Source organism: Grus americana, chromosome 21 (genome assembly GCF_028858705.1).
Source record: "Grus americana isolate bGruAme1 chromosome 21, bGruAme1.mat, whole genome shotgun sequence".
NCBI lineage: Eukaryota > Metazoa > Chordata > Aves > Gruiformes > Gruidae > Grus > Grus americana.
The window spans coordinates 2,596,554-2,619,439 of NC_072872.1; the positions used below are offsets into that span (position 1 = coordinate 2,596,554).

Here is a 22,886-nt window from a genome sequence, read left to right on the forward strand (position 1 = left end):
CTGTGCCCTGCAGGGAAAAAGAAGTCAGTCCCGGAGCAGATCCCCCGCTGCTCTAGCTGGAACCATGGCCCATATGCAGCGTTGGGCTGAGACACGGACCTGTGTGACAATACATCTGCTGAACAGTGTTATGTCCCCTGCCTGCAGCAAAGAGCAGGTGAAATTCAGGAAGATTTTTTTCAACTGATCTGTGGAAGGGTAGAGATGGTTTTCTCCCATCCTTGGCATCACCAGGATGCTCTGCTCTGAAATCAGCATCTGCAGGGCTGGGAGGACCAGCAGCACTTTTGTTCCCATGGAAACTCGGAGAGCGATGTCTGGGGCTTTCGTTTCTCTCCTGCTGTGGGTTAGGGATCAGCTGGGTGAAGGGGGGGCTGGAGGTGAGATGGGGGGCGAAGGGGAAGAAGGGCCAGTGCTTCACAGGGAGGAATGAGACCTCTGCCCTCCGGCTGCAGCAGTGAGGGTGGTGAACGGCATCGCTTGACGAAGGGCAGTGGGTTTTAGGGGTACATGTGACCTTGGCTGCACTGCGAATGTCCACAGAGCATCCTCCTGCCCACAGGATGCTCAGCGTGAAGGCAGAGATGGAGACAGCTCCCTTCTGGAGGGCACTAAACGGTTAACAGCATACATCTTGGTCTTAATTAATTGCAGCCTGGTTTTGCTATCCCTCGTGCTGCGTTCTGCGAGGGCTCCCAGCGGCTCTCCCAGTCTGGCTACCAGGGCTTGACATTTTCAGAAGTGTGAATGTGAGCCCTCAGCACATCTCTACGCGCACCGTGCTGGGAAGGAAAGGTCAGCGCTTGCGATAGGCAGCTCAAACCCCCAGCTCCGTTCCCAGCCAGCTTCCTCTGGCTGGGAGGAGAGTACAGGCAGGAGAAGGAGCAGGTTTTGAATGCAGAGGGTCTGGCTTCTGTGACCAGCTTGCTTTTAAATATCTCAGTCCTAGCTTGGTAAATAGCTCCTGGAGCTGTCTGCCTCCCATTTTTGCTAGTGGTTTCAGAGCGTCAAAAATTCAGTGATGATGGAGGCCATGTTCTTGCCTGCCACCCAGAGAAAGCATCTTTCCATCCGTCACTGCGATCCACCACTTTTTACCACCTCTGTCCCTTGCTGGTGTTGTGCTAGGAAGATAGAGAGACTGTTGGTTTTAGGGGGACCTTCCCACAGCCCTGGGGACGGGGATAGAAACAGCCAGAGCTCAGTGTCTGTGCTAGCCACAGAAGGGGACATCTGTGCGGGATGTGGCACCAGAGATGCTGAAGGGGGATTCATGTCTCCTAAAAGTGGAGAAACAATCTTGTAAAAAAAAAAAAAAAAAAAAAAAGAAGATAAAAATTCCCTTCTCCCCATCCCCTGCGCCTCACTCCTTTCGTTACTAAGCAACTGGTCCTTGATCTTTCTGTCTCTCTTCTTTCCTTTGGTTCCCAAGTGAAGTCATTAAAATGTCTGGAGGCATGAAACTCATATTTTACCTCTGCCTGTCTGGAGAAGGAGCCCCTGGAGCCGGGGTCCCTTGGGGACACCCTGCAGGTCTGATGGAGGGCTTTGTCTGGGCATGGATCCTAGCCGGGGCTGAGCAGAGAGGGACCCACATGTTTGCACGATTGCATCTCACGCTGGGATCGGGCAGGGAGCAAACGGGATCAAGAGGGACAGAGCAGGTCCCTGCTGTCCTGCAGCCAGCTCCAGCCCTAACGTTTGCTCGGCTCTCAGCCCTTCACAGCCAGCTCGCTTGTCTCTGCCACGAGGATCCGCGGCGCGGGCGCTCGGCGGCCGTCCCTGCTCCACCGGAGCTGCATGTCCTTCTGCTACGATGCTGACCCCCCACTGGTGCCAGACGGGGCTCCGGGAAGGGGCTTGGGACCACTCGATGCCAACGCCAGCCTGCGGTCTTCGTCAGACAGCCGGAGCCCCGGGGATCTGGGTAACTGAGGGGGCATGGCCAGCCTCGCCGGCCCGTGCCGGGGTTTCGGTGGTGTTGCATCGCATTCTGTGGCACTGTGTGAAAATTAGGAAGTATTAATTATGGTTTCTTGGTGGCAGTGGGGAATTCAGCTCCCACAGATGTGATTAATTATCCGCCTCTCCCTTCTCTGCAGAGTCTGCCCAGCATCCTTCCTTCACATTTGAAACGGAGACCTCCTCCGACTGGGAGCCCCAGGACTTGGACTTCAGCGCTGCTCACAGCTCCCCGCACTCCCCCAGGACCCTCTGCAAGGTGGTGGTGAAGGGGCTAAGAAGCAACGAGCCTGTGCAGTGGGAAGTTGCCTTTGATATCCGCCCTCTCTTCCGAGAGCGGGAAAGCCGGGCGGACAGCGACGCAGACCTGTGGAGTGAGACCTTCCACCACCTGGCAGCCAAGTCGGTCATCCGGGACTTTGAGCAGCTTGCCGAGAAGGAGTGTGAAATCGAGCACGGTAATGCGTGGGTCCCAGCCAGCCTGCAAGCTGGGACCCTGCCCTGCCTCGGGGTGGGCTCTGCAGCAGCTTCAGCAGCTCTCGAGTTAATACAAGGGCAGGCAGTGGTGAAATATTAGGGAATGTCTCACATAGTTCCCAAATGACAGCCCGCTCCAGCTGCCTTGCACTTTTCTCCTGCTTCTGCAGCCTCACTGCACTTTAACATGCTCTAGCTCGTGCTCCTTCGTGCTCCTCTGCTTCACGCATTGGGTGACAGTGATTATTTTTAAGGACTTAGTCACCTGGAGCTGGGAGGTGGTATCAAATTCAGAGGGTCCAACAGCAGCCACACATCACTGCTCTGGGCTGTGCATGTCCCTGGGTTTTGTCAAACTTCTCCTCCACGATGTGCATCTGTGCATAAAATAAGAGCAGAAGAAGCAGTAGGCAGAGTCTAGAGGGATACAGTCCCTGCTGGGCAGGGAGCCCAAGCATGGAGGTGGGTCTGGGAGCTGGGTCCAAGGGGTGGATGGAGCCCACGGGGCACAAGGGCTCTAACCCTGGTGTCTCTCACATGGCAGGGTCTGGACGGCGGTACCAGGTCAATGCTGTCCACACCAGCAAGGCCTGCAACGTCATCAGCAAGTACACGGCGTTCATGCCGGTGGACCTGAGCACCAACGCCTACCTGCCCACTGTCATCGAGTACACCCTCACAGGTAACGTGGGGCCAGTGGAGGGGCGAAACGTTGTCCTTGGAGGGAGGGTGTCACCTGAGAAACCTCACGCAAGGTTTCTTCCCCATGAGCAAAAGGTCTGCTCTTAATCTGGATGCCCAGAGCTGCCCAAGCTCATCAATCTGTGGGTTTTGTTGCCATCGTGTGCGTGTCAGTCCCTCTCTAACGCTGGCAATTCCCTTCTCTTGTGCCAAGGGGCAGCATCCAAGCAAGGCAGCCAGAGGAGCCTGAGCTCGGGAAACAGAAGGCATCGTGGCTTTTCCCCAGGACGTCCGCAATCAGCTTGCGGCCAGAATGGAGACGATGGATTTTACGGCATGAGTAAGATTCCCTGGGAGTTTGTCTCCTTTCTGGTGTTATGTCTGTCAGTGGTTTAGTCTATGAAGGGGACATCTTCTCTGATCTTTCTTTTTCTTCTGCCTTCCTCTTTGAATATGGTGCTCACCAGACATGTGTCTGGCTGGACTCCATCTCCTTAAATAGGGAAGAAGCTGCAATTTCTCCTGAAAATCCCAAATCGCAGGCAGTGGCCGCTGACAATGCTTGGAAGTTAATTGGCAGCCGTAGCACAGATAACATGAGGGATGAAACCGGGTGTAATTAGAGGCAAGGGGATGTGAGACACTTGCTTGTCACCAAATCCTCCGCTAATGAAGATGAGTTGGATTGGACCTTGTCTGGCATTGTCAGATCTGCAGTTGAATTAAAATCGCCCCTGATCAGGCTCATTAACCTGATAATCCCGCGGAGAGGGAGAACAGCCGTGCCGCAGCCCGGCACGGTGACGTGACCGCGATTTCGGCTGGGTGGCATTGCTGATGTGGTTCCTCCATTGCAGATGCAGAGGAGAGCAGCCTGTCGCCCTGCAGCACCCCTTCCTCCTCTGGCTGGGAGCGCTGCGGGCTCCCCGAAGGTAGGGGAAAGAGCTGATGGTACTTGCCAGGGTGCGGGTGCATCGAGTCCGTGATTTGGGCTCTTCACCAAATACTTCTGCTGAGTTTTGGGGGTTTTTATAAAACTTTATGACCTAAAATTAGGCCTGTGAGCACAAGACCTGAATCCTTCTGGGGTGCAAAGGACAGAGCCTGATGGGGCCTTTGGTATAGATTTCCCCCAGGTTCCTTTTTGAGAGGTGCAGGAATTTCATTATCCATGTAGAAAAACCGAGGCAAGGGGAGAGGGAAGATTTTGCCAAAGACTCAGCAGTGGAACAAGACCCCCCCCACCTCCCAGCGTGCGGACTCTGCTCTCTTTCGCTCTCCTCTAGCACCTTGTTTTACCCCCAGCTTTGTGTTTCTTCCCAGGGCCATTACAGAGCCTGTCTGCTTCCTCTGCACAAGCCCAAAAATCCATTGAGAGCCTCTTTGCTGCCAGGTATGGGCCAGCTCAACCTTCCTCTGACCTTAGCAGATGTCTTGCACCTCCGTGGGTCCGACGCAAACACAAGTGAGGGGGAGAGGAGGGACACCCCAGGGTTAGCATCCGGAGCTGGGACCGAGCGTGATGGCAATGCCTGGGGACCAGGGATGGTTTTTGGAGGGGAGGGTGGGCATCAGGAGGGGCACGGAGGTTGTGGCCACCTTTTTGTCCTCCTGCAGGCTGACCCTCAATAAAACCAGGCTGCTGACTCGAGCTGCCAAAGGGTTCATGAGTAAATCTCCAAGCAGAGTGAGCGAAGCCAGCTCCGAGGGCGATAATGAGAACATAGACTACCTTCCCCTGGTGAGCAGCTCATTCCCGGGTCTTGCTGGGGTTGCATGGTCACTGCAGGGGGGCAGAGGGCAGGAGGATCCCCCCCCCAGATCCTGCCTCTTGCTGTCTCTGGTGGCCGTATCTGATGGTCTGCTCAGAGACAGAGAGCTGCTCCATCTATGCATGCCTTTGTCCTGAACTTCCCAGAAGTGGTTGGTATCTCAGAGCTTCTCTGTGTTCCTGCCAATCCTTGCAGGCATCTCTGCAGCTGGCCTGCGGTGCCTTTCTCATGAACTCAGCCTTCTGCGATGCCATCAACATCCCCATGGAGAAGCTGAAGTGGACATCTCCCTTTGCCTGCCACCGCCTGGCCCTCAGCCCCTCCAGCTCCTACAGCACCAAGAAGGCCAGTCCCTCTGGGGACCACAAAACCCTCAGCTCTGGCCAGCAGCTCCTGGTTCCCGATGGCACGCACGGAAAGAGTCCTACCAACAGAGACGTTGCTCTGTGCGCGGTGCCGGAGGGATCCGGCAGGCACGTGGAGGACACCGGCCGCCTTCGCCACTTCTCGGGCAGCGCAGTGGAAAGCATCTCCAAAGCCCTGAAAGCCGAGAAGGAACTCTCCCCACCGGCCATCACCATTCGACGCTTCTCCTCTCCAGAGAGCACGCCAGCCTCGGCCGAGTGGCAAGCCGACAGTGGCCGGGGATCGGAGACGGACGACTCCGAGGTTCAGGCGTTGCTCTTTGACATCGAGTTGCAGCAGCAGACGGAGCCGGAGGGGATGCTGTGGGCCACGGCGGTGGCCCTGGCCTGGCTGGAGCACAGCTCAGCTTCCTACTTCATCGAGTGGGAGCTGGTGGCTGCCAAGGCCAGCTTGTGGCTGAGCGAACAGGACTTCCCGGAGGGATACAGCCTGGCCACGGTGAAAGCCGCTGCCCAGCAGCTCTTTGTCCTGCTCCGGCACTGGGATGAAAACCTGGAGTTCAACCTGCTGTGCTACAACCCAAGCAGCGTGTAAAGAGGATGAGGAGAGAGGCTTGGGCAGCTTACCGAGGGCGCAGGAGCAGGGACTCGTCCTCAGGGAAACGCCTCCAAGGAGCTCAACTCCTCTGCTGCAGGGACAGTGTGTGTTTATTAGAGCAAGCCCTGCAAATGGAAGCAGCCCGGGCAAAATCCTGTGCTCAGCGGTTGGTATTTTGCCCCAGGAGGGTACCTACCGCCTGCCCGCAGCAGGATGCTATTTATTTTTAACTGGAGCAGCACCTCCAGCCTCAGCAGTTCCCTCTGATCCTGGTTTCTCCTGGTTCCCAGCCCTGTTCCCAGAGCAGGTCTCCTGCTCAGCTTGCCCCGTCCTCACTTGGCTGCCTTTTCCCAGCCCCAAATCGCTGCCAAGCCCCCGCTGCGGTCCTCCAGCCCCGAGTCGCTGCTCTCCTGAGGCTCCTGCCTGGCTGCTGCCATCTCAGATGTCTTTTGGCAAAGGTGGACATCTAACGAGGCGCTCATCTCATGGACCAAAGGAAATCCGGGCTGGGACTGACCGTCTGAAGAACAACCCTGCTGTTGCGGCCAGGAGGATGCTGCCTTGCCTCGAGCCCAGCGACGCACCGGCAAGCCGGGCCAGTCGGAGGCTGGGACCAAACCCCATCACATCCAGGCAGTGCTGGGCCCCGCCAGCCCCTCTGCAATCCCAGAGGGGGTCTGCAAGACCCCTCGCAGCCAACGGCGTGCCATTGGAGCTTCGCAAGGCAGAGCAAGGGTGCCCGGGACTGAAGGAAGGGACGGGCTAAGGAAACCAGCCCCTTGCAAATGACACCAAATAGAGCTCCCCTGCATTAAAATAATGGAGGAATTTTATTCCCTGCCAAAACACTGCATCCTTCCTTCTGCGCACGAGCCTCCCATGCACTGATCTGAACCGCAGGGACCTGCCTTTGAATCCAGCGGCTTGGAGGCTTGCTCTCTCAAGGATGCCTGACCCTCTAAATGCCCCACCCGAGCTGGTGGGCTTGCACCGGGGCCCCTGCGGCATCTATCCCGAGAGCCATGGCCAGCCCTGCCCTTGCCTCAACCCCCTTGAAGGGAAGAGAGGGGAAGAGCACTGCCAAACCCCGGGGTGATGCAGAGCCTCTTGCTCTCCCCATCTCCGCTTCTTGCATTCGTGCTGCTTAAAGCCAAGAGGTGGCCGGACACAAATTGCATCCCCAGACCCGTCATGGGTACCACAGCTCTCCGTGACGGGCAGCTTTCACCACCGTGCAGCAACGTTCCTTCGCCAGCTCCAGCACAGCCCAGCGATACCCAGGCGATTGCTGGGAGCTTCGTTACCCACCGTAATTCATAGCAGACTGAGGGCACCGGAGGCACCGTGAGGACTGTGGCTTCCAGAAGCTGATGTGAAGAACAGGACGAGACAGGGAGAAGAAGCTGGGAGTGGACATTTTTCAACCAAAAGCTCACTTGTTACTAGAAGTCAGTAGCGTTCCCAGGGGGAAATACAAGTTCCAGGTTTGGGGGTTTTTTTTTCCATTAATTTTTTATCTTTAATTTTCTGCTGGAGAAAGGTCCCAGTTCTGGTTGCCCTTAGACTGGTTTTGTCTGGGGGCTTAGAAAAATAAAAGGAAACGCAGTTGATTCACAGGCAGAGGGGGTTTGGCGCTTCTGCCGAGGAGGGATGGGTAAGAAGGGGAATGTGAGTGTAAGAGCTGGAAACCGTCCAGCTGCAGAGAGTTGGGAAACTGGGAAAATGTGGGAATATGGGAAAGGGTGTTTCCTCCTTAGACAAAGCATCTTTTCTTTGAACCCTTCCCATGGAAGAAAGCATCCCCTCCATTCCCTAGCAAAGCGTCATGAGCAAGAATCTGCTTTGCACGAAATCTTTTGGGGTTTTTTTCTGAGCAGAGCTGGTGGAAATTGGGAGTATTTCAGCTCACGAGTAAAACCTACCTCGTGTTTCCTGCCTTTCTTCAGCTCCCTGCCCACCACGACCCGTTCTGGTCCCCCTGACTTTACCAGAGCAGGGTTTATTCCCAGGGCACGTGTATCTCAGCCCTCCTGGGGTTACTGCTGAGCTGGTTTCTGATCCCTTGGTTCTCCCAAAAGACCCAGGCTGACTCCCAGGAGCTTCCCAGTGCTCTATTAATCTGGACCCATCAGAAAAATGAGCGTCCACCCCACTTTGGGGGCTCCTGGAGTCAACGGGTCCCTTGTTCTGCACGCACAGCCCTTCCTACATCCCCTTGGCTTTCAGGGAAGGAAGAGAGGATGAAACAGGTGAGCCCATTTCGGAGCCCGACGCCGCGCTCTCTGCTGCTCTCGCTTCTTCAGCCCCGACCTGCGCTGTGCACGCCACCTCTGCCCAGCTGCCGCGGCCAGCTCGGCGTCGGAGGATGCTCCAGGATGGTCCATGCCGGAACACGAAGGGGGTGAGTCTCCTCAAACCTGCTGCCTGGCACCCCAGCAGGCGTGGGGATGCTCGCCGTCGCTACCTCGCGCCCTGCACAGAGAGCTGGGTGCCCTCACCCCCGGGCCTCCCGCTTCACTCTCTGCCGAGGCATCGAGCTCGCTGCCTGGCCCTGGCAGCGTCGGGCCCTGCCGGACAGCCCCCGGGATGGGCTTTTCTGCAGCGGCAGCTCTGTGGATCAAGTGCCTACGGAGGGAATCGCACGCCATTGCCTCCGGCGTGGCTGCAATGCCCCGTGGAGCCCGTCCAAAACCTGTTGCCTTTCGCTCCCTCCCTTGGCGTGTAGCAGCCTTGCTGTGTTTCAGCAGGTTTCTGTTTTGTGTCTGTGTGTCTGAGAGGGGAGACGGGAGGGAAACCAGCGCCAGGGACCACAAGCATCCCTCCGCTCTCTGCTCTCGGTGTCACCTCTCCGGGGTCCCCAGCGTGGCGATGATTGGCGGCGATGCGGGTTTGCCGGCCGGGCGCCTTGGTGCAGTCATGTTCTCTGTTGCAGAAGTGTTGTTGTCGCAGTAAATCATGACCTGCTTGACTGCCCGGCACGAGTCCTTTGTTTTGGGGTGGGTTTCCCAGGGCTGTGCCTGCCCTCTTCCGCCGGGGCATCCCAGGTGGCTGGAGCATTGCGTGGGCTGTCCAAAAAAATCCCATCCTGCTTTTGCACATGAGTTAAGATCTGGATTTCAGAGGGGAAGGAGCTTCCATCAGGTTCTGAAGAGCTGTGTTTCGCAAACCCTGAATTGCATAGCGCTTTGTAAGCCGACAGATACGGGGTTTGAAAAATCAGGGGCAGTTGGTTTTAATTCCTCTACAAGGCAGAGGAGAGGAGCAGAGAAATTCCGCTACCATCTCCCTGTCTAGTATCAGGGCTTTCAGCATTTACCCTGTCACCTGGGCCATCAGAAGGATGCCGAAGTCCTTCTGCTTTCATCCTACACCTTCCTTAATTAGTGTTGTTATTATTACAGGCATTTATAAAGCAGCCATCACATTTTCCAGCCCGAAGCAGCAGGTAGGAGCTATGTCGTCCCTTATTTTCCTCTTGGCAAGCAAGGACCTGCTCCTATGCCCTCCTGCCTTTGGTGACCTACGTATATATACAGATATTTTAAAAAAATAGATAGTTACGGCCCCGTTTGCCCCCTCTGGACCAGAGCAGAGGGGTGGCTGTTTCTGTCTCGTCCCCCCACCTCTGCCAGCCCCCAGCCTGCACCCACCGGGGAAAGGCACTGGGGCAGGGGGTGGTGATCGCTTCCTCATCCTCTTTCTCTTCCCAAAATTCTCCGCCCTGCTCCAGCCGCGCCCTTGGCAAAGCCGCCTGGATGGAAAACGCTGCTTTTCCCCAGCATCTCGCCCCGAGGGACCTGCCGTGTGCTAAAAAAGTGCCCGGCCATGCCTGCCCGCTGTGCTGCAGCAACTCTTGATTTATTAGCTGCCCTTCAGTTGGCTAATTGGGCCGCTAATGAGAGCAGGGCTGGCTGCTAGGAGAGGCTGGGAGCTGCCATCTTCTCCGGGGACGGAGTGGGTCTCCCCAGGAGCGGGAATGGGTCTCTCCGGCCGCAGCATCTCCGGAGGGTCCCTCTCAGCATCCCCCTTTGCATCCAAGGGAATTTTCACCCAGTTAAGCTGTTGTCTTCAGCCAGGGTGCTCCGATGCTGTTGCCAGGGTGACTGCAAGCGCCTTATTAAGAGAAATTAGTTTGGATACAGTTGTCAGCCGTAGCTTAATAAATAAGCCCCTTTACACTATGTAAATAAATATTTGCACACAGCGTCTGCACGGGGAGGGAGAGGTTTCCCAGCCCCGGGTGGCATCGTGCCACAGTCGGTGCCAAGGGGCGTTTTGGGGTGAGAACCGGCCAAATTGGGGCAGCCCTGGTGGAAAACTGCACCCCTGGGGCTGCCGGTGTGGGTCCTGGGGGGTTGCGGCGGGTGGTGGGACCCCACAGAGACCCCTCCGCATCCCCCCTGCCCCGACATGTGCCGCAGCGGGGAGATTTTGCTGCCGAACTTCGCTGCCTGCCAGGGCCGCGGCTCCTCCTCCGCGGGGGCTCGTTAGCCGCCAAGCGAAGGAGCCTTTCCTTGCTTTGAAGGGTTATGAAACCTGCGGGAGAGGGGGAGGACGGGAGAGATTAAAAAAGGAGCCCTCGTGTCTCCCCCCGCCCCGCCACCCAGCCATCGCCTGCCGAAAAGGGCTGGCAACGTGCCGGCAGCCGTACAAGCACAGATTGCGCCTCTGCCCCCGTCCGCCCGCCAACCCGCCGCCGAGATGCCACGGGGCGGAAAACTTTGCTGGAAAATGAGCTTTTTAACAGCGTTTGCTGTGCTTTGTGTGTGCCCCCCCCCCGACCCCCATTGCTGCCCAGGAGAGCAGGGGGCAGAGGCCCCGTTGCAGCTGTAGCCCCCGCAGAGCACCTGCAAAGTGGTCCAGGGCTGCTCCGGATGTTTTTTGCTCCCAATCTCTCCAAATAGACGCAGCAGAGCAACATCTACCTGAGATGCTGAGGAGGGGGTCAGCAGCCACCCAAACAAGCCCTCACCCCCAAAACCTGGCCCAGGGAGAAGTCTGGGGTTCTCTTATATTAACTACAAAATTGTTTTGCTTTGGGGATGGTTTTTCCTTTGATTTTCCCCATCCCGGGGCTCAGGCACGTCGGCGGGGGATGCAGCCGGTTGGTGCCGTGGGCTTCATCGCTCCCAAAATAGAGCTCAGGGGCAGCTTTTGGGTGTCGGAGGCATCTGAGCGAAGTCATGTGGATGTTATGCAAGACTTGATGATAGGTTGTAAACAGCTATTAAAGTGATTGACAGGCTCAGGATGAAGTTTTTTTTGGGGGGAAGAAGGGGAAAGATGAGTAATAATGATTAAAATAATTAACAAATTGAGACGTTCCATAAATTAAGGGAAAGCTCTGTGAGGAGGGAGGAAGGTGCGGTGAAGAAATTGTGTTTGAGCGCTTCCCCGAGCAGGGGGCTGGGTGGATGGGGAGGATGCTGGGGCTGATATTGAGCACGTAAAGTTTGGAAATGGGGTTTTTTCCAAGCCACCGGGTGCCAGGAGGGCTTTGCTCCCTCAAAACCAGCTAAAAAGTGATTCCAGCCACTGAAGGAAACTTGGCAGATTTGGGCTCACTGAGTGCCGCTGGATCCTGGCACCCCCAAAACCCAGGGGCCGAGCAGCCCGACGAGAGCAGCCCCGAGTTAATTAGGAGAAACGAGCAGATTAAGGGGAAGACAGCTTCTATTTATATATAAATACTCCCGTAATCAGCAGCGAAGGGCAAGGGAAATCCAATAGAAATATGTGGCTGCTTAAGAAGCTTTTTGAGCAAAATGTTACACAATCGGTTGCATTCGCCTGGCCCTACCTCTGAGTCCCAGAAATTGGGGGGAAAAAAAGAGTGACCCTGAGCGCAAGGAAGGAGAAGGGATTTCCAGAGGCTTCTGCCCATCAGATAAGGGGGAAATGGGGAGCCCCAGGAGCCCCTAAATGCAGACCTCATGGGGTGGATGCTGCTGCTGGAGCCTAGTGCCTGCCAGCAGCTCGCTTTGACCCCAAACTCCCAAGCTTTGCACCCAAAATCAGCAAGCTCCGTGCCTTGCAATCCCGTGTACTGCAGGGATAACGTAGAAATACGTATATACGTATGTGGATTTCATATATAAAAATACGCCTGTCGCTTTGCTGTGTTCTCAGGGGCGCTCACGGCGATGCATTGCAGAAGCAAACTGCGGCTGCTGTCAGTGGGTGCTGACACGGCGCAGAAATAGCTGCCGGTCGCCCCACGTTTTCGCACGCCGCCTTCGCCGCCTCCCGCAGCTCCGCTTCGCCCTGGCCCTGCTCCTCTTTGCAGGAAAACAGAGTTCGGTGAGGTTTTGGTGGACACACACACACGCTTTGCTGGGCATCACCTTACTAATGTGTATTAGCGGCCATCAGCCGGTCCAACACCCGTCTGGGGGCTGGGAGCTCTTTAGCATGTGGGGTTTGGGCCTTTTGGGGTGGTTTTTCCCCCCCCTGCTCACACCAAGGACAGCTGTACTGAGTTTTCTGTAATTTATTTACCCTGAAGGCAATATAAGGCCTGAGGCTGAGTATTTGGGAGAGGGTAGGTGTATGCCTAGGGCTCTGGGGAGCCTGGTCCTGCTGGGGAGTGATGGTTGTTGCTGGTTTTGGGGTGGCTGTAGCCCCGATAGTGCTGTTCCCTAGCTCACGTGGGGCAGGAGAATGAAAATTTGTTCCTTTGTGCTGCAAAGAGCTGGCATCGCTGCCTGAGGGGTGCTGGTGAGTGTTTCTTTCGGCTCTGGGGATGCCCATGGCTTTGCAGCATTGATTTTGGGGCTCACATTTAAACCAGGAGAATTGGTCCACCTGGGCAGCGGTCTTTTCTGGTTTTCTCTTTTTTTTTGTGCCGCCTGTGAAGTCGCCTTTGCCAGGGGAAGCGTGCACTGGGCTGGGATGCACGTGTGAGTCCTGCAAGTGCTTGTCCCCTCCGTGCGCAGCCTCTCAGGAGGTCCCTTTAATTGTTAAGATCATTACAGCTCCTGAACACACAGTATGATATGGCAGACGTATCACAAAGCTAAGCTAAGGGTCTGTGAGCTTCCCCTCCCTCCCTGCTCACTGAATTGGGGCTTTCTTGGCTTTTTTTGTTGTTGTTATTAACCCTTTCCGTGCACAAGGCGGGAAAGGAAGGGCTGCGGGTAACGCGGTGAGGTTATGGGAGTCTGGGTGGGGGGGAAGGCGTCGGGGCACGACCGTGCATCAGTCCCAACGCGGTGGGACGCAGCCCCTGGGAAGCGCGATCGCCCGGGCTGCAGGGTGTAAATCCCTTGGAAGAGGTGGTCTGGTTGGGGCTGCAGCTCCTCGCAGCTCTCTCCTGCCACGCGCTTGTGCGCGCCGAAGAGATGAGCCGATGCCGAAGCACCGCGGTGGGTAGAAGCAACGTATTTAGGTACATAAAGAGGGTGACCCTCTCCCTGCAAAATTACTGGGGGTTTTGGCCAAATGCATCCCTGGGTTGCTGATGTGACCCTGGTTTAAAGGCAATGCCTGTTCCTCCCGGGGCGGGGGCTGGCACCCGAAGGCTGATGCTCGCTCACGCATGTGCTGCTCCGCAGAGGCTCCCCGACAGCGGGCGATGCTGCTCCCGCCTGCCCGAGCCATGCAAAGTGCTGACCCATCCTGCACCCCTTCTTGCTTGGTTAAAAAGCTTTTAAAAAAAGGTCTTCCCCTGGGGACACCCCCAGCCCGAGGGCAAGCAAGTGGTGGGTGCTATGGGGCGAGGGTGCGCGTGCTGCTCGCTGGCTCTGGGGTTTTTGGCAGCCTTTCTCCTGGGCTCGAGCTGCGGTGGGTTGAATTCCTCCAATTTTGGGTCTCCCCAGCAGGGATGGTGAAGGGATGGGGTCAGTCACGCTGCAGGGGGTCACGCCACCGCGTTTAGGGACGGCTCCGCCTGTGTGATGTCCCCGCTGCGGGACCCACGGGACTCCCCTGCGGAAGATGTACTCGGGCCACAGGACCCATCCCGCAGCGCAGCTCCGGGGCCGTGGTCCCTCCTCGCTCTTCCTCTTTCCTTGGAGCCGTGCACGCCGCTGCGGCTTATGCAAGCGCCGGGAGCCTTGTGTAACAGTGCTGCAGCCGGCAGGCACGGCGGCAGGGGTGGGCGGCTGCGGGGGCCCGGAGGCATCCGTACACCCGGGAGCATCCGTGAGCCCACCTGGGCTCTCCCTCCTGCCCGCACCTTCCTTTGGGGTCCTGTGGGTGTCTGCTCCTGGCTGGAGCCAGGAAAGGCTATAGCCAGGCTGGGAATTAAGCCGGGAAGGCTGATACACCCGAAATGGGCTGATCAGGATCTGTGCTGAGCGACACTCGCGTGCAGGGGCGATGGGATGGGGGGGGGGGGGCACCTCCCCAAACCCCCTGATGGGGCTGGACTGGGGGGTGTCACTGGGCTGCAGCCTCAGCCTCCCCTTGCACCCGCTCCCGGTGCACCGAGGTGCAAAGTTTTTGGTGTGGTTTTTTAATTAAACCCTGTTATTTAGCTGTGCTAGGTGTCCTTTTGAGCCCCCTCCTCGCCCCTGCTTCCCCACACCGGCGGCCAATTTGGGGCTAAACCAGTTGCCATGGAAACCAGTTGAGGATGCTGCCAGGGTCTCATCCTGCTCGCAGCGCGGGGCGACCATTCTTCTGCCTTTCCTTAACCCACGGCATGGGGACGGCACGTTAACCTGGGCGATGAGGCTGGGGATTAACCCGACCGGGAGAATCCCAGGAGGTTAAACCCCTGCGAGTGGTTAAACCCAGCTCACAGCTCGGCTTTGCACCGCGCTAGATCTTGCACGCTGCTCGTCCTAGCACGCAGCATTTGTTTGCTGTAAGGGGTTTTCCCCCCCCCCCCATGTATTTGTCCAGATCAGGTGAAAATAACCCCAGGGCAGCTTTCCGAAGGCACCTCCTCCAGAATAAGCCCTGTGTCTCCTGGTTTCCATCCCGCTGGGAATGTTATAGGAAGGGCTGGGACCGGATTGCACCCAGCCGGGAGCTGAGCCACGTCCCAGCTTTGCCAGCACCCACCAGCCCCCACAATGTGGGTGTCCCCAGTATGGGGCTTCACCCCATCACCTCAGCCGGCCCCGGGCAGGGTCTCTGCTCCGTATCCGCTTCCTCTGGCCGTGACCGAGGGGAATTAGTTGGTGCTTCAGGTTTAAAACGACGCTAAGCTGAGGAAATGCTAATTAATTAGAGCTAGTTGGAAAATCCTAAGTGCTTCCTTGCATTGGCATCACTGAGAACCTCCTGTGTATGTGTCCCCCTCCAAAAATACACATTTTTAAAAGCCCCTTTAATGCTCCCCGGGCCTGGCTTGTGCAAGACGCTGGTGCGTCCGGCCCCGTCGTTGTGGCACGGCTGGGGATTTGGGGATGCCGGGGGGCGTAGGAGGGGGTGCCGTGGGCTGAGCCCCGCTGCGTGCCTCTGAGTCACGGTGTATTTGTTTGTATTTGTGCGGGTTTGGAGCAAAAATGGGAAACAGGGAGCTGCGGGGGGGTGGGGGGGGGGGGGCAAACACAGCCTGCGCCAGCTGCCCGCCGGGCTGACTCAGAGCTGGATCGGCCCCATCTCGGCACCCAGCGCCGTGACTCACCGCCGGGTATTTTGGGGTGTTAAATCACGTGGCTTGCTTGGGGGGGGGGTTATTTTTGTGGTTTGGTGATTTTTTTTTTTTATTATTATTATTTTTGCTTTATTTTCTCTTGTCCCCCACCCTGGGAAGGGGCTGATGCTCCGAGCCGTGCACATGAAGCTCCGGGGACCCCGGGAGATGCTCCCGGCAGCTGCTTTGCCCGCCCCCCCCCCCCCTTTTTCCATACTCGCTCACCAACAGCGGCTCCATGGGAAAGGATGAGCGGGATGGGAAGATGCCTAAAAGCCACCGGGAAGACCAAGGCCTTCAAAGCAAAGGGCTCGTATGGGTGTCACACATCTACCTCTGCAAAAATAATATATATTAATAATTGCAATGCCACAGCACGGAGGGGAGCCCTAATTCCTCCAGTTTCCTTCGGATCCCCTGCACCTCATCGCTGGTGGGAGGCCGGGCGATTGCTATTGCAGGCACATCCCGCCGAAACCCAGGGGAGAAACCGTCGCGGAAAATCTCCATCAGGAAATCTTTTGCCGAGGCCGATGAGGCTGGGAACTGGGGCAGCCCCGAGAAAGCGGCGGCGATCCTCACCTGCCCGCCGAGGGCGTGAAAATATTCTTGGGTTGCACGAATGTGAGGTTGTGCAGGCATCCCCACCCCCAAAAAAGAAATAATCCTCCCCAAACCTTGAATATTTAACTATTGGCAGGGTTGCAAAGCCTGGTGCTTTGCTCAGGCTTGGTTTTTATTTGAGCATCTGCTTCTGCATTTAGCTCCGAATGAAACTTTTTTTTCCCCCCCTCATTTTTTGGTGAGGTGTCTCCCACTTGTTATTGTAGTGCAACAGTTTGACACCTTGAGCAACGTATAAATTAAGATGTCTGATGTTTCGCTTAGTCCTCATTAGCGGGAACAGCTGTTTATAATATCCTAGAAATTTTAACTCCAGGCTAAAAGAAAATAAGGAGCCTGGGGAGGCAGGTAGCTCCGCTTTCAGGCTCCCTGAGGCAGGCAGCAGGAGGGATTTGGTGGTGGGTTGTTTTGGGGTTTGTTTGGGGTTTTTTTTTTCCCCAGGATGCTCCCAAGGTGGGAAACGCCACATCCTGGGAACGGCTGCTTGATCCCTTCAAAAAAAAAATTCCCGGTGAGCCTGGCTCCTCCGAGCACCAGCTCAGGAGAGAAACTGGACGTGGGGCAGTGGGAGCTGGGAGCGTTTCCCCGTCCTCCGGAGAGGTTTAGCTTAGGGGGGGTGCCCAAAAATACCGATGGAGCTTGGGACGGAGCCCTAATCTGGCTCATTTTCCCCTAATTTTGCTGCCTCTGTGCATTTTTTTTTATTTGTCTTCCCCCGTATTTTATCCTTTTGGGTGCCAATGTCGGTGTCCGAATGTCCCACGCGAATAAACCGGGTGGGATCACAGAGCCTCAGTGGCCTCTAGTGGCTGTGGGACAAAGAGCCCGGGGATGGGGGACCCGCATCCCCCCAAAACTCCCTGAACAAGCAACAGTTCAGCTCCACGCTGGGAGAAGCCCTTTTTCCAGGGCGAAACCCAAAGGGAAATGAAGAAAAAAAAAAAAAAAAAAGCCCCAAGGCCACATTCAATGGGGGAGCACCCAGGGGGGAGGGTGCTGCACCCTACATCCCCCTCGGCCAGCCCCATCGCCCGGCAGGGATGGGTGACCCTGGGAGGGGGCAGCCGCTGGGTTTTTCTCGTTCCTGTGTGAAAAAGTAGGGGGAAAAAATGGAGGTTTTCTGCAGGGCAAAATTTCTTTTTTTTTTTTTTTTAATCCATTTTGTTAAAGCATATTTTATGTTGGTAATGCCGCAATATAAAACATGAACCCCACGTGGCTGAGAACAGTAGCGAATGGATCAAAAGGGGTTTGATCCCGTTAAAATGACCAGTTTCATATCTTCCCCACCAAAGGTCACTAAAACTGCCCCCTTCTGAGTAATTGTGATTTTTTTTTTTTTTTTTTTTTTTTTTTAATCGAGAGAAAAGACTGACCCCATTTTCTTCCCCAAAACCACGGCATTTGGGGGCAGGATGGAGCATCCCTGCCCCAGACACGCTGCTCTGCAGCCCCCTGTCCCGCGCCGTCCCTCCTCGCTCCCCCCATGATAAATAAATTACTTTGCAGGGGAGTGCTGGCCTAGTTTAACATGCCCTAGTTTTGGTGAAAGGAGGGGAAAAAAAAAAAAGAAAAAAAAAAAGAGTATTTATTTTGGGCAGTTGCTACATGGGTGTCCTTCTGGGGGAAGTGCTTTTTGGGGTTTGCCCGCTCGCCCCGTGCTCTGCTTCACCCCGGCTGCAACCCACTGCCCTTGATTTTTGGGGTGTTTTTCCGGGGGTTATTGCAAACTGTTCCGGTGACGTGGGAAACGAGCGGTGGGGGCACTGATACAGCCCCAAAATGGGCGCCCGTTGCACTGAGCCCCCCAGGGCTGGTGTCGTCCCCGGGGTGGGGGGGTCATGCCATGCGAAGGGCTGACGCCACAATTGCTCTGGGATTTAAAGCCCCCAGAAAACGGAATGGTTTTAGAGATGGATAAAAATACCCCCTGGGTCTTGGGTGCAAGGGGCTGGCTATGCTGGGGGCGGGGGGCAAGTGTTTTAGCACCTTCTCCCAATGCCAAAATCCCCCTGGAAATGGGATTAAAGTGCATATTTGGGTGCGGGAGGGGGGGGTTTGCAAGTGCTCTGGGTGCCACCGGGACCTTTGCACCTCGCTCGTCTCTGCGGCACCCTGCTTCTTCCAAAGGTGCCAAGTTTCCTTTGGTAAATAAACCTGCAAAAGGCTCTTTTATTTTTATTTTTTTTTCCTTCTTTCTCCCCCCCCCCCCCCCCCCCCCACCGCTGCCAAAACAAGCAGCCCATATGGGCCAGGGTTGGGTGGGTTTTTTTGCAGTTTCCATGGGGATTTGGCACTGGAGCTGCTGGGTGCTCGCTCCCTGGGGTTTGTTGGGTTTTTGTTTGGGTGTTGGTTTTTCCCCCCCCCCCCCCGCCCTGGTCCCTGTAACCGGAGCCCGGCGGTGGCACCAAGCTCTGCCTGGCATCTCCCGGCCAAGGTCACCGGGGAGACCGTAGGCAGCCGGCTGCCTGCGTTGGGCCATCTGTTAAATAATGTATGCAATAAACTCCTGCCCCGTGGCCAGCTTAATCCTTAAATCCTCCTTCAGAATATCATCTCCTGGCAATGCACGGCCGGGGGATCCCCGGCTCGGCCTCTTGGGCACATCTTTCCCCCCCCCCCCCGCATCCATCCCGCAACCCTCTCGCCCCTCCATCCCGCGTCCTTCCCCGTAAGCGAGCTCGCCGGCACGCCGGGCTCTCCTGCTCCATTATTTATGCGTCGTGCATGAAAGATGCATATAAAAGAGCGGTTTATAATTTAGCAGAATCTCCTCTTCTTTCAGCCTCCCTTCCCCCTCGGGCTTCAGACTTTCTCTGGTTCATCCCTGGCTTCTCCTGGGCATCCAGGGGTTTTGGGGAGCTCCTGGGGCTGTGCATGGACCCCCCCCATCCCCGGAGCACCTGGTCTGGTGCAGCTGGGTTTCAGGGGGTTTTGAATGCGCGGAGGGGTTTTTTTTTTTTTCATGCACGGGAGAAAGTGGGCAATTGGGTCTGGCAGACCCATAGATCAGGTTTTCATGCAAAACAGGAGCTTTTTGGTAAACCTAATTAACCAGGTGCCAATGGCCGCATCCAGCTCATGGCAATGCATCTTACGAGCCACCCGGCGCTGCAGGATGCTCTGCTCCTCCGTGGGCTGCGTCTGCTCCCCCCAAAGCCGTGGGCTCACCCCTAGATGCTTTTGGGGCAAAACCCGTTAGATTGGGGTGGGGGGGGGAACCCTCCCGTGGGCCCATCTTGTGCTTCGTAGGTGCATCGGGCCACCCAGAATAGAAAATCCCGGGGCTAAAGGGTTGGTGGTGTCCACTGAGCCTGACCCACGTGGCCGTGACCTTGGAGCTGCACCCATGGGGGGGGGGGGAAAACTTAAAATAATTAGGGATTTTTCAAGGGAGCACTTTAGCGAATCCCCCCCATCCCATCCTGGACCCGTGAGAGGCTGCGTGGGTTAAAAAAGGGAGAAATAAATAGCAAAGGTGCTGGGGAGGGGAGCGCTGCGCAGACTCTCGTGGCCTTGGCGCCCTGAAAATGGGGATGTTTGGGCAGCACCTGTGCCCTGTCCCATCCCAAATTAATCAATCCCCCCGCTCCCCCAGGCCGTCGCCATACAAAGCAGCACCGGCCCCGCTCGTGCTGCTTCTATCGCAAGATGTTGTTTTCTTTGCAATAAAACCCCGTCCCGGGGACCCGTTTCCCTCGGCGTAATCATTTTCTTCCCCCGGCACAAAGGTTTGCTCGTGCCCTCGGCCGCGCAGGCGGGAGCGATAACGGCTCTTATTAATGCCGCCCCGCTCCCGGGCAATGATTAACGACGGCGGTCGCAGGGAATCGCCCGGGATTTGGGTTTTGGTGGGGAGGGAGGCGATGCGGGGATGAAAATCCCCATTTTCCGCAGGCTTTCCCAGCAGCGGAGGGGACGGAAGCTTTTTGGGTCCCCAGCAGCTGCTTTTGGGACTTTGCGTTGAATTTTTCCGTGAAATTTGTGCCCCGGAGGTGGTTTTCTATCAAACAAAAAAATCCCATAAATAAATATTAATTATAATTAATTATTCAGGGCGCAGCATGACCCTGGTCGGGGTGGGGGTGTCCGTGCCGGAGAGCGGCTAGGTTTTCCTTGGTTATTTTTGGTGTTATTTAAGTGGATGGGGAGGGATGCTCACGGCGCTGGGCCCCGGCAGCACGCGGGAAAGTACGGCAGATCCGCATTTATTTATAATTTTTTTTCTTTCCATTTTGTTTCATTTTCCTTTTTATTTGGACATCGCAGAAATAGCCCTGTGTAGTGGATAAAAGTGCAACATACACAATATTTAAGAAAAAGGAGGAAAGAAAACCTGCCTTGAGGTCTGTCAGTCAGAGTCGCAAACAGAAACAAGAAACCAAGCCCTCACGCAAGAGGCGCTTTTTTTTTTTCCCTTTTTTTTTTTTTCCTTATGCACATCATGCAAAATAGTTAAAAAGAAAGATTAGAAAAGAGAAGTCAAAGAAAACCCCACAAGAGATCAACCGAGCCCTAGAAAGAGCAGAAAGCCCCGAGTGCTGCTTGACTCGGGGAGGGAATCGCTGCCCTTCGGCATCTCCAAGTGTTTGGCACTCTTGTGATTACATTAGATTTGTTTTATATATATATATATTTTTAATACAGACTATTAAAGAGAGGAAACTGCCACAATATAAGAAAAAAAAAAACAAAAAACCCAAACCAAGATCACCCACACTACAGACTGCATGGTAGTTAGAAAAGCCGAGCGTCCCCCCGCCCCCCCCGTACATATAAAATCTGTCCCTTTGCTCACAGCAACCAAGAACTACAAGCTTTAAAAAATAAACCAGCAAATCTTCCTCTGGGCCCTTCCTTTATAAAAGTTTTGTTTTTTTCCCCCTCGAGAACCTTAAAACATGACTAAAAGGAAATATATAGATATATTTTATATCATTTTCCAACATCCAAAGACATCAACATAAAAAATCATAAGGAAGGGGATAGCATGGTACATCCAAGTGCACGGATTCATTTTTGCAAGATTAAATAATGTAAACAAGGTGCCCGCTGGGAACAACCCTGGCCAGGGGGAGACCCCGGGGGCTGCCCCCCCCTCCCTTTTGTTGCCCCCTTTCCCTCTTACCCCCCGATCTAGCGTGGCGCAAGGTTCATCGGACCGAGAAAAAGAAATCACGCGTCATTCAGAGCCGCGGCGCGATGCCTCCGTTCATCCCTCGTGTCGGTGGGTTGGGGGTTTTGGAGCGGGTGATTATCTTTCCAATTATTATTTTTTTATTATTATTTATTTATCGCTGGGCTTTGTCTCGCTTGCCGCCCTCCCCTCCGCGCTTCTGCTGGAGGGCAGGACGTGCTGCGGTGCGGTGGGGATTGCAGGCTGGCGAGGACGGCTCTCCAAGTGCTCGCTCGGCGCGGTCGCTGCGGTGTTGGGGGGGTTTTATTTTTTGCCGATAACCTGCACCGTTGTAAACCGACCCTCCCCGGCCCCCCCCCCCCAGCTTCAGCCGAGCGTCTCCGGGGAGGCTTTAAACGCCGGGAGGGGCCTTTTCCGAGAGATTTTGCAGCACATCGTCAATTCTATCATCTTCAATAACCACTGGAAAGCAGAAAAAACCATAATGGTGATGAATACGCTGCCACCGTGCTCCCCTTGCCCAAGGTCACCCCAGGACGGTGGGCACCCTGAGGTGGGTTTGGGGGGGGTCCCGCAGCCCTGGTTGGCGGCAAAGCTGGCGCAGAGCCCCGGGGGGTACCGGTGCTTGACGTCCTATGGGGTAACCAGTGCCCCGTCCCTGGGAGGGCACCCGGTACCCTCCGCCCTGGCACGGTGTCCGTCCCTGGGGAAGGTACCTACAGCCCAGCAGAGTGCCTGGGGCACGGCGCCTTGTCCCCAGGGAGGGTCCCCTCACCTCTTCCACCCCGGGGCACGATGCCCTGTCCCTGGGGAAGGTCCCTGCTGCCCTACACCCCGGCAAAGTGCCCGGGGCACGATGCGCCATCCCCAAAGAAGGTTCCCCGCGACCCAGCACCCCGGGCAAGGTCCCGCAGGGAGCCCGGTGCATCGTGCCCCGTCCCCGGGGACGGTCTCCGGTGTCCTGCATCCCCGGGAAGGGTCCCTGGGACGTGACGGCCGACATCCCACGGGGTACCCGCTGCACCCTGCCCTGTCCCCGGGGATGCTTCCCGCCGCCCTGCAGCCCAGGAAGGTACTCGGTGCCCCGGGGCGCGACATCCCGACACCTCGCCGGGTACCCGGGGCGCCGCGCCCCGTCCGCGGGGACGTTCCCGCTCTCCCGGTGCCCCGTCCCCGGGGAAGGTCCCGGTGCCCCCCCTCCCCGTCCCCGCCCGTCCCCGCCGGCACCCACCTCTCTTGCTGCGGCCGATCTGCCCCAGCTTGGGCGGCCGCTTGCCCTGCCCGCCGGCGAGGAGGCCGTCGGGGCCGCGGAGACGGACGGGGAAGGGCAGCTGCCCCACGGCCGCGTCCCCCGCCAGCTGCCCCTCGCCGTAGGGCGGCCCCTCCGACATGGGGGCGGCGGGGGGGGGCCCGCCGCCGCCGCCGCCCCCCGACAGCCTCCCGGGGCGCGGGGCCCGCGGGCCCGGGGCAGCGGCGGAGCGGGGCGCGGGGCGGCCGCCCCGTCACATCCCGGCCCGGCCCGGCGCTGCTGGCGGCTCCGCGGCTGCGGCGGCGGCTCCGGCGGCGGCGGCGATAGAGGAGCGGGGGGCGGGACCGGGCGGGACGGGGCGGGCGCGGCACGGCCCCCGGCAGCGGCACCGCCCCCGGCGGGCTGCCCCGACCGCCCCGGGGATCCCCGGGGCCG

The 22,886-nt window shown here is 56.9% G+C and overlaps 2 protein-coding genes across 3 annotated transcripts in view; one reads left to right on the forward strand and one right to left on the reverse strand.

Moving 5' to 3' along the window:
* VWA5B1 (von Willebrand factor A domain containing 5B1) overlaps window positions 1-7,359 on the forward strand; it is a 28,084-nt gene extending 20,725 nt beyond the window's left edge. For both annotated transcript variants that reach the window (XM_054849748.1, XM_054849749.1), the window contains 8 exons: window positions 1,717-1,927; window positions 2,103-2,420; window positions 2,984-3,121; window positions 3,335-3,460; window positions 3,978-4,052; window positions 4,444-4,513; window positions 4,738-4,861; window positions 5,088-7,359. In XM_054849748.1, coding sequence (XP_054705723.1) covers window positions 1,717-1,927; window positions 2,103-2,420; window positions 2,984-3,121; window positions 3,335-3,460; window positions 3,978-4,052; window positions 4,444-4,513; window positions 4,738-4,861; window positions 5,088-5,852 — 1,827 coding nt within the window. In that variant the 3' untranslated portion in view covers window positions 5,853-7,359. The remainder of the gene's footprint in view (window positions 1-1,716; window positions 1,928-2,102; window positions 2,421-2,983; window positions 3,122-3,334; window positions 3,461-3,977; window positions 4,053-4,443; window positions 4,514-4,737; window positions 4,862-5,087) is intronic.
* Window positions 7,360-20,257: 12,898 nt separating this feature from the next.
* Window positions 20,258-22,764, reverse strand: CAMK2N1 (calcium/calmodulin dependent protein kinase II inhibitor 1). Its single transcript, XM_054801015.1, has 2 exons — window positions 22,434-22,764; window positions 20,258-21,664 (listed from the first exon to the last, which is right to left on the reverse strand). Exons 1-2 carry the CDS (start codon window positions 22,591-22,593, stop codon window positions 21,594-21,596), a joined length of 231 nt encoding a protein of 76 aa, XP_054656990.1. The 5' UTR covers window positions 22,594-22,764; the 3' UTR covers window positions 20,258-21,593.
* Between the last annotated feature and the right edge of the window lie 122 nt (window positions 22,765-22,886).

Excerpts from the sequence above, each read along its gene's own strand:
- CAMK2N1 (XM_054801015.1), bottom strand. The coding sequence starts at position 22,593 with ATGTCGGAGGGGCCGCCCTACGGCGAGGGGCAGCTGGCGGGGGACGCG. Across the intron at positions 21,665-22,433 it reads GATCGGCCGCAGCAAGAGAG|TGGTTATTGAAGATGATAGA; the intron begins GTGGGTGCCGGC and ends TCTGCTTTCCAG.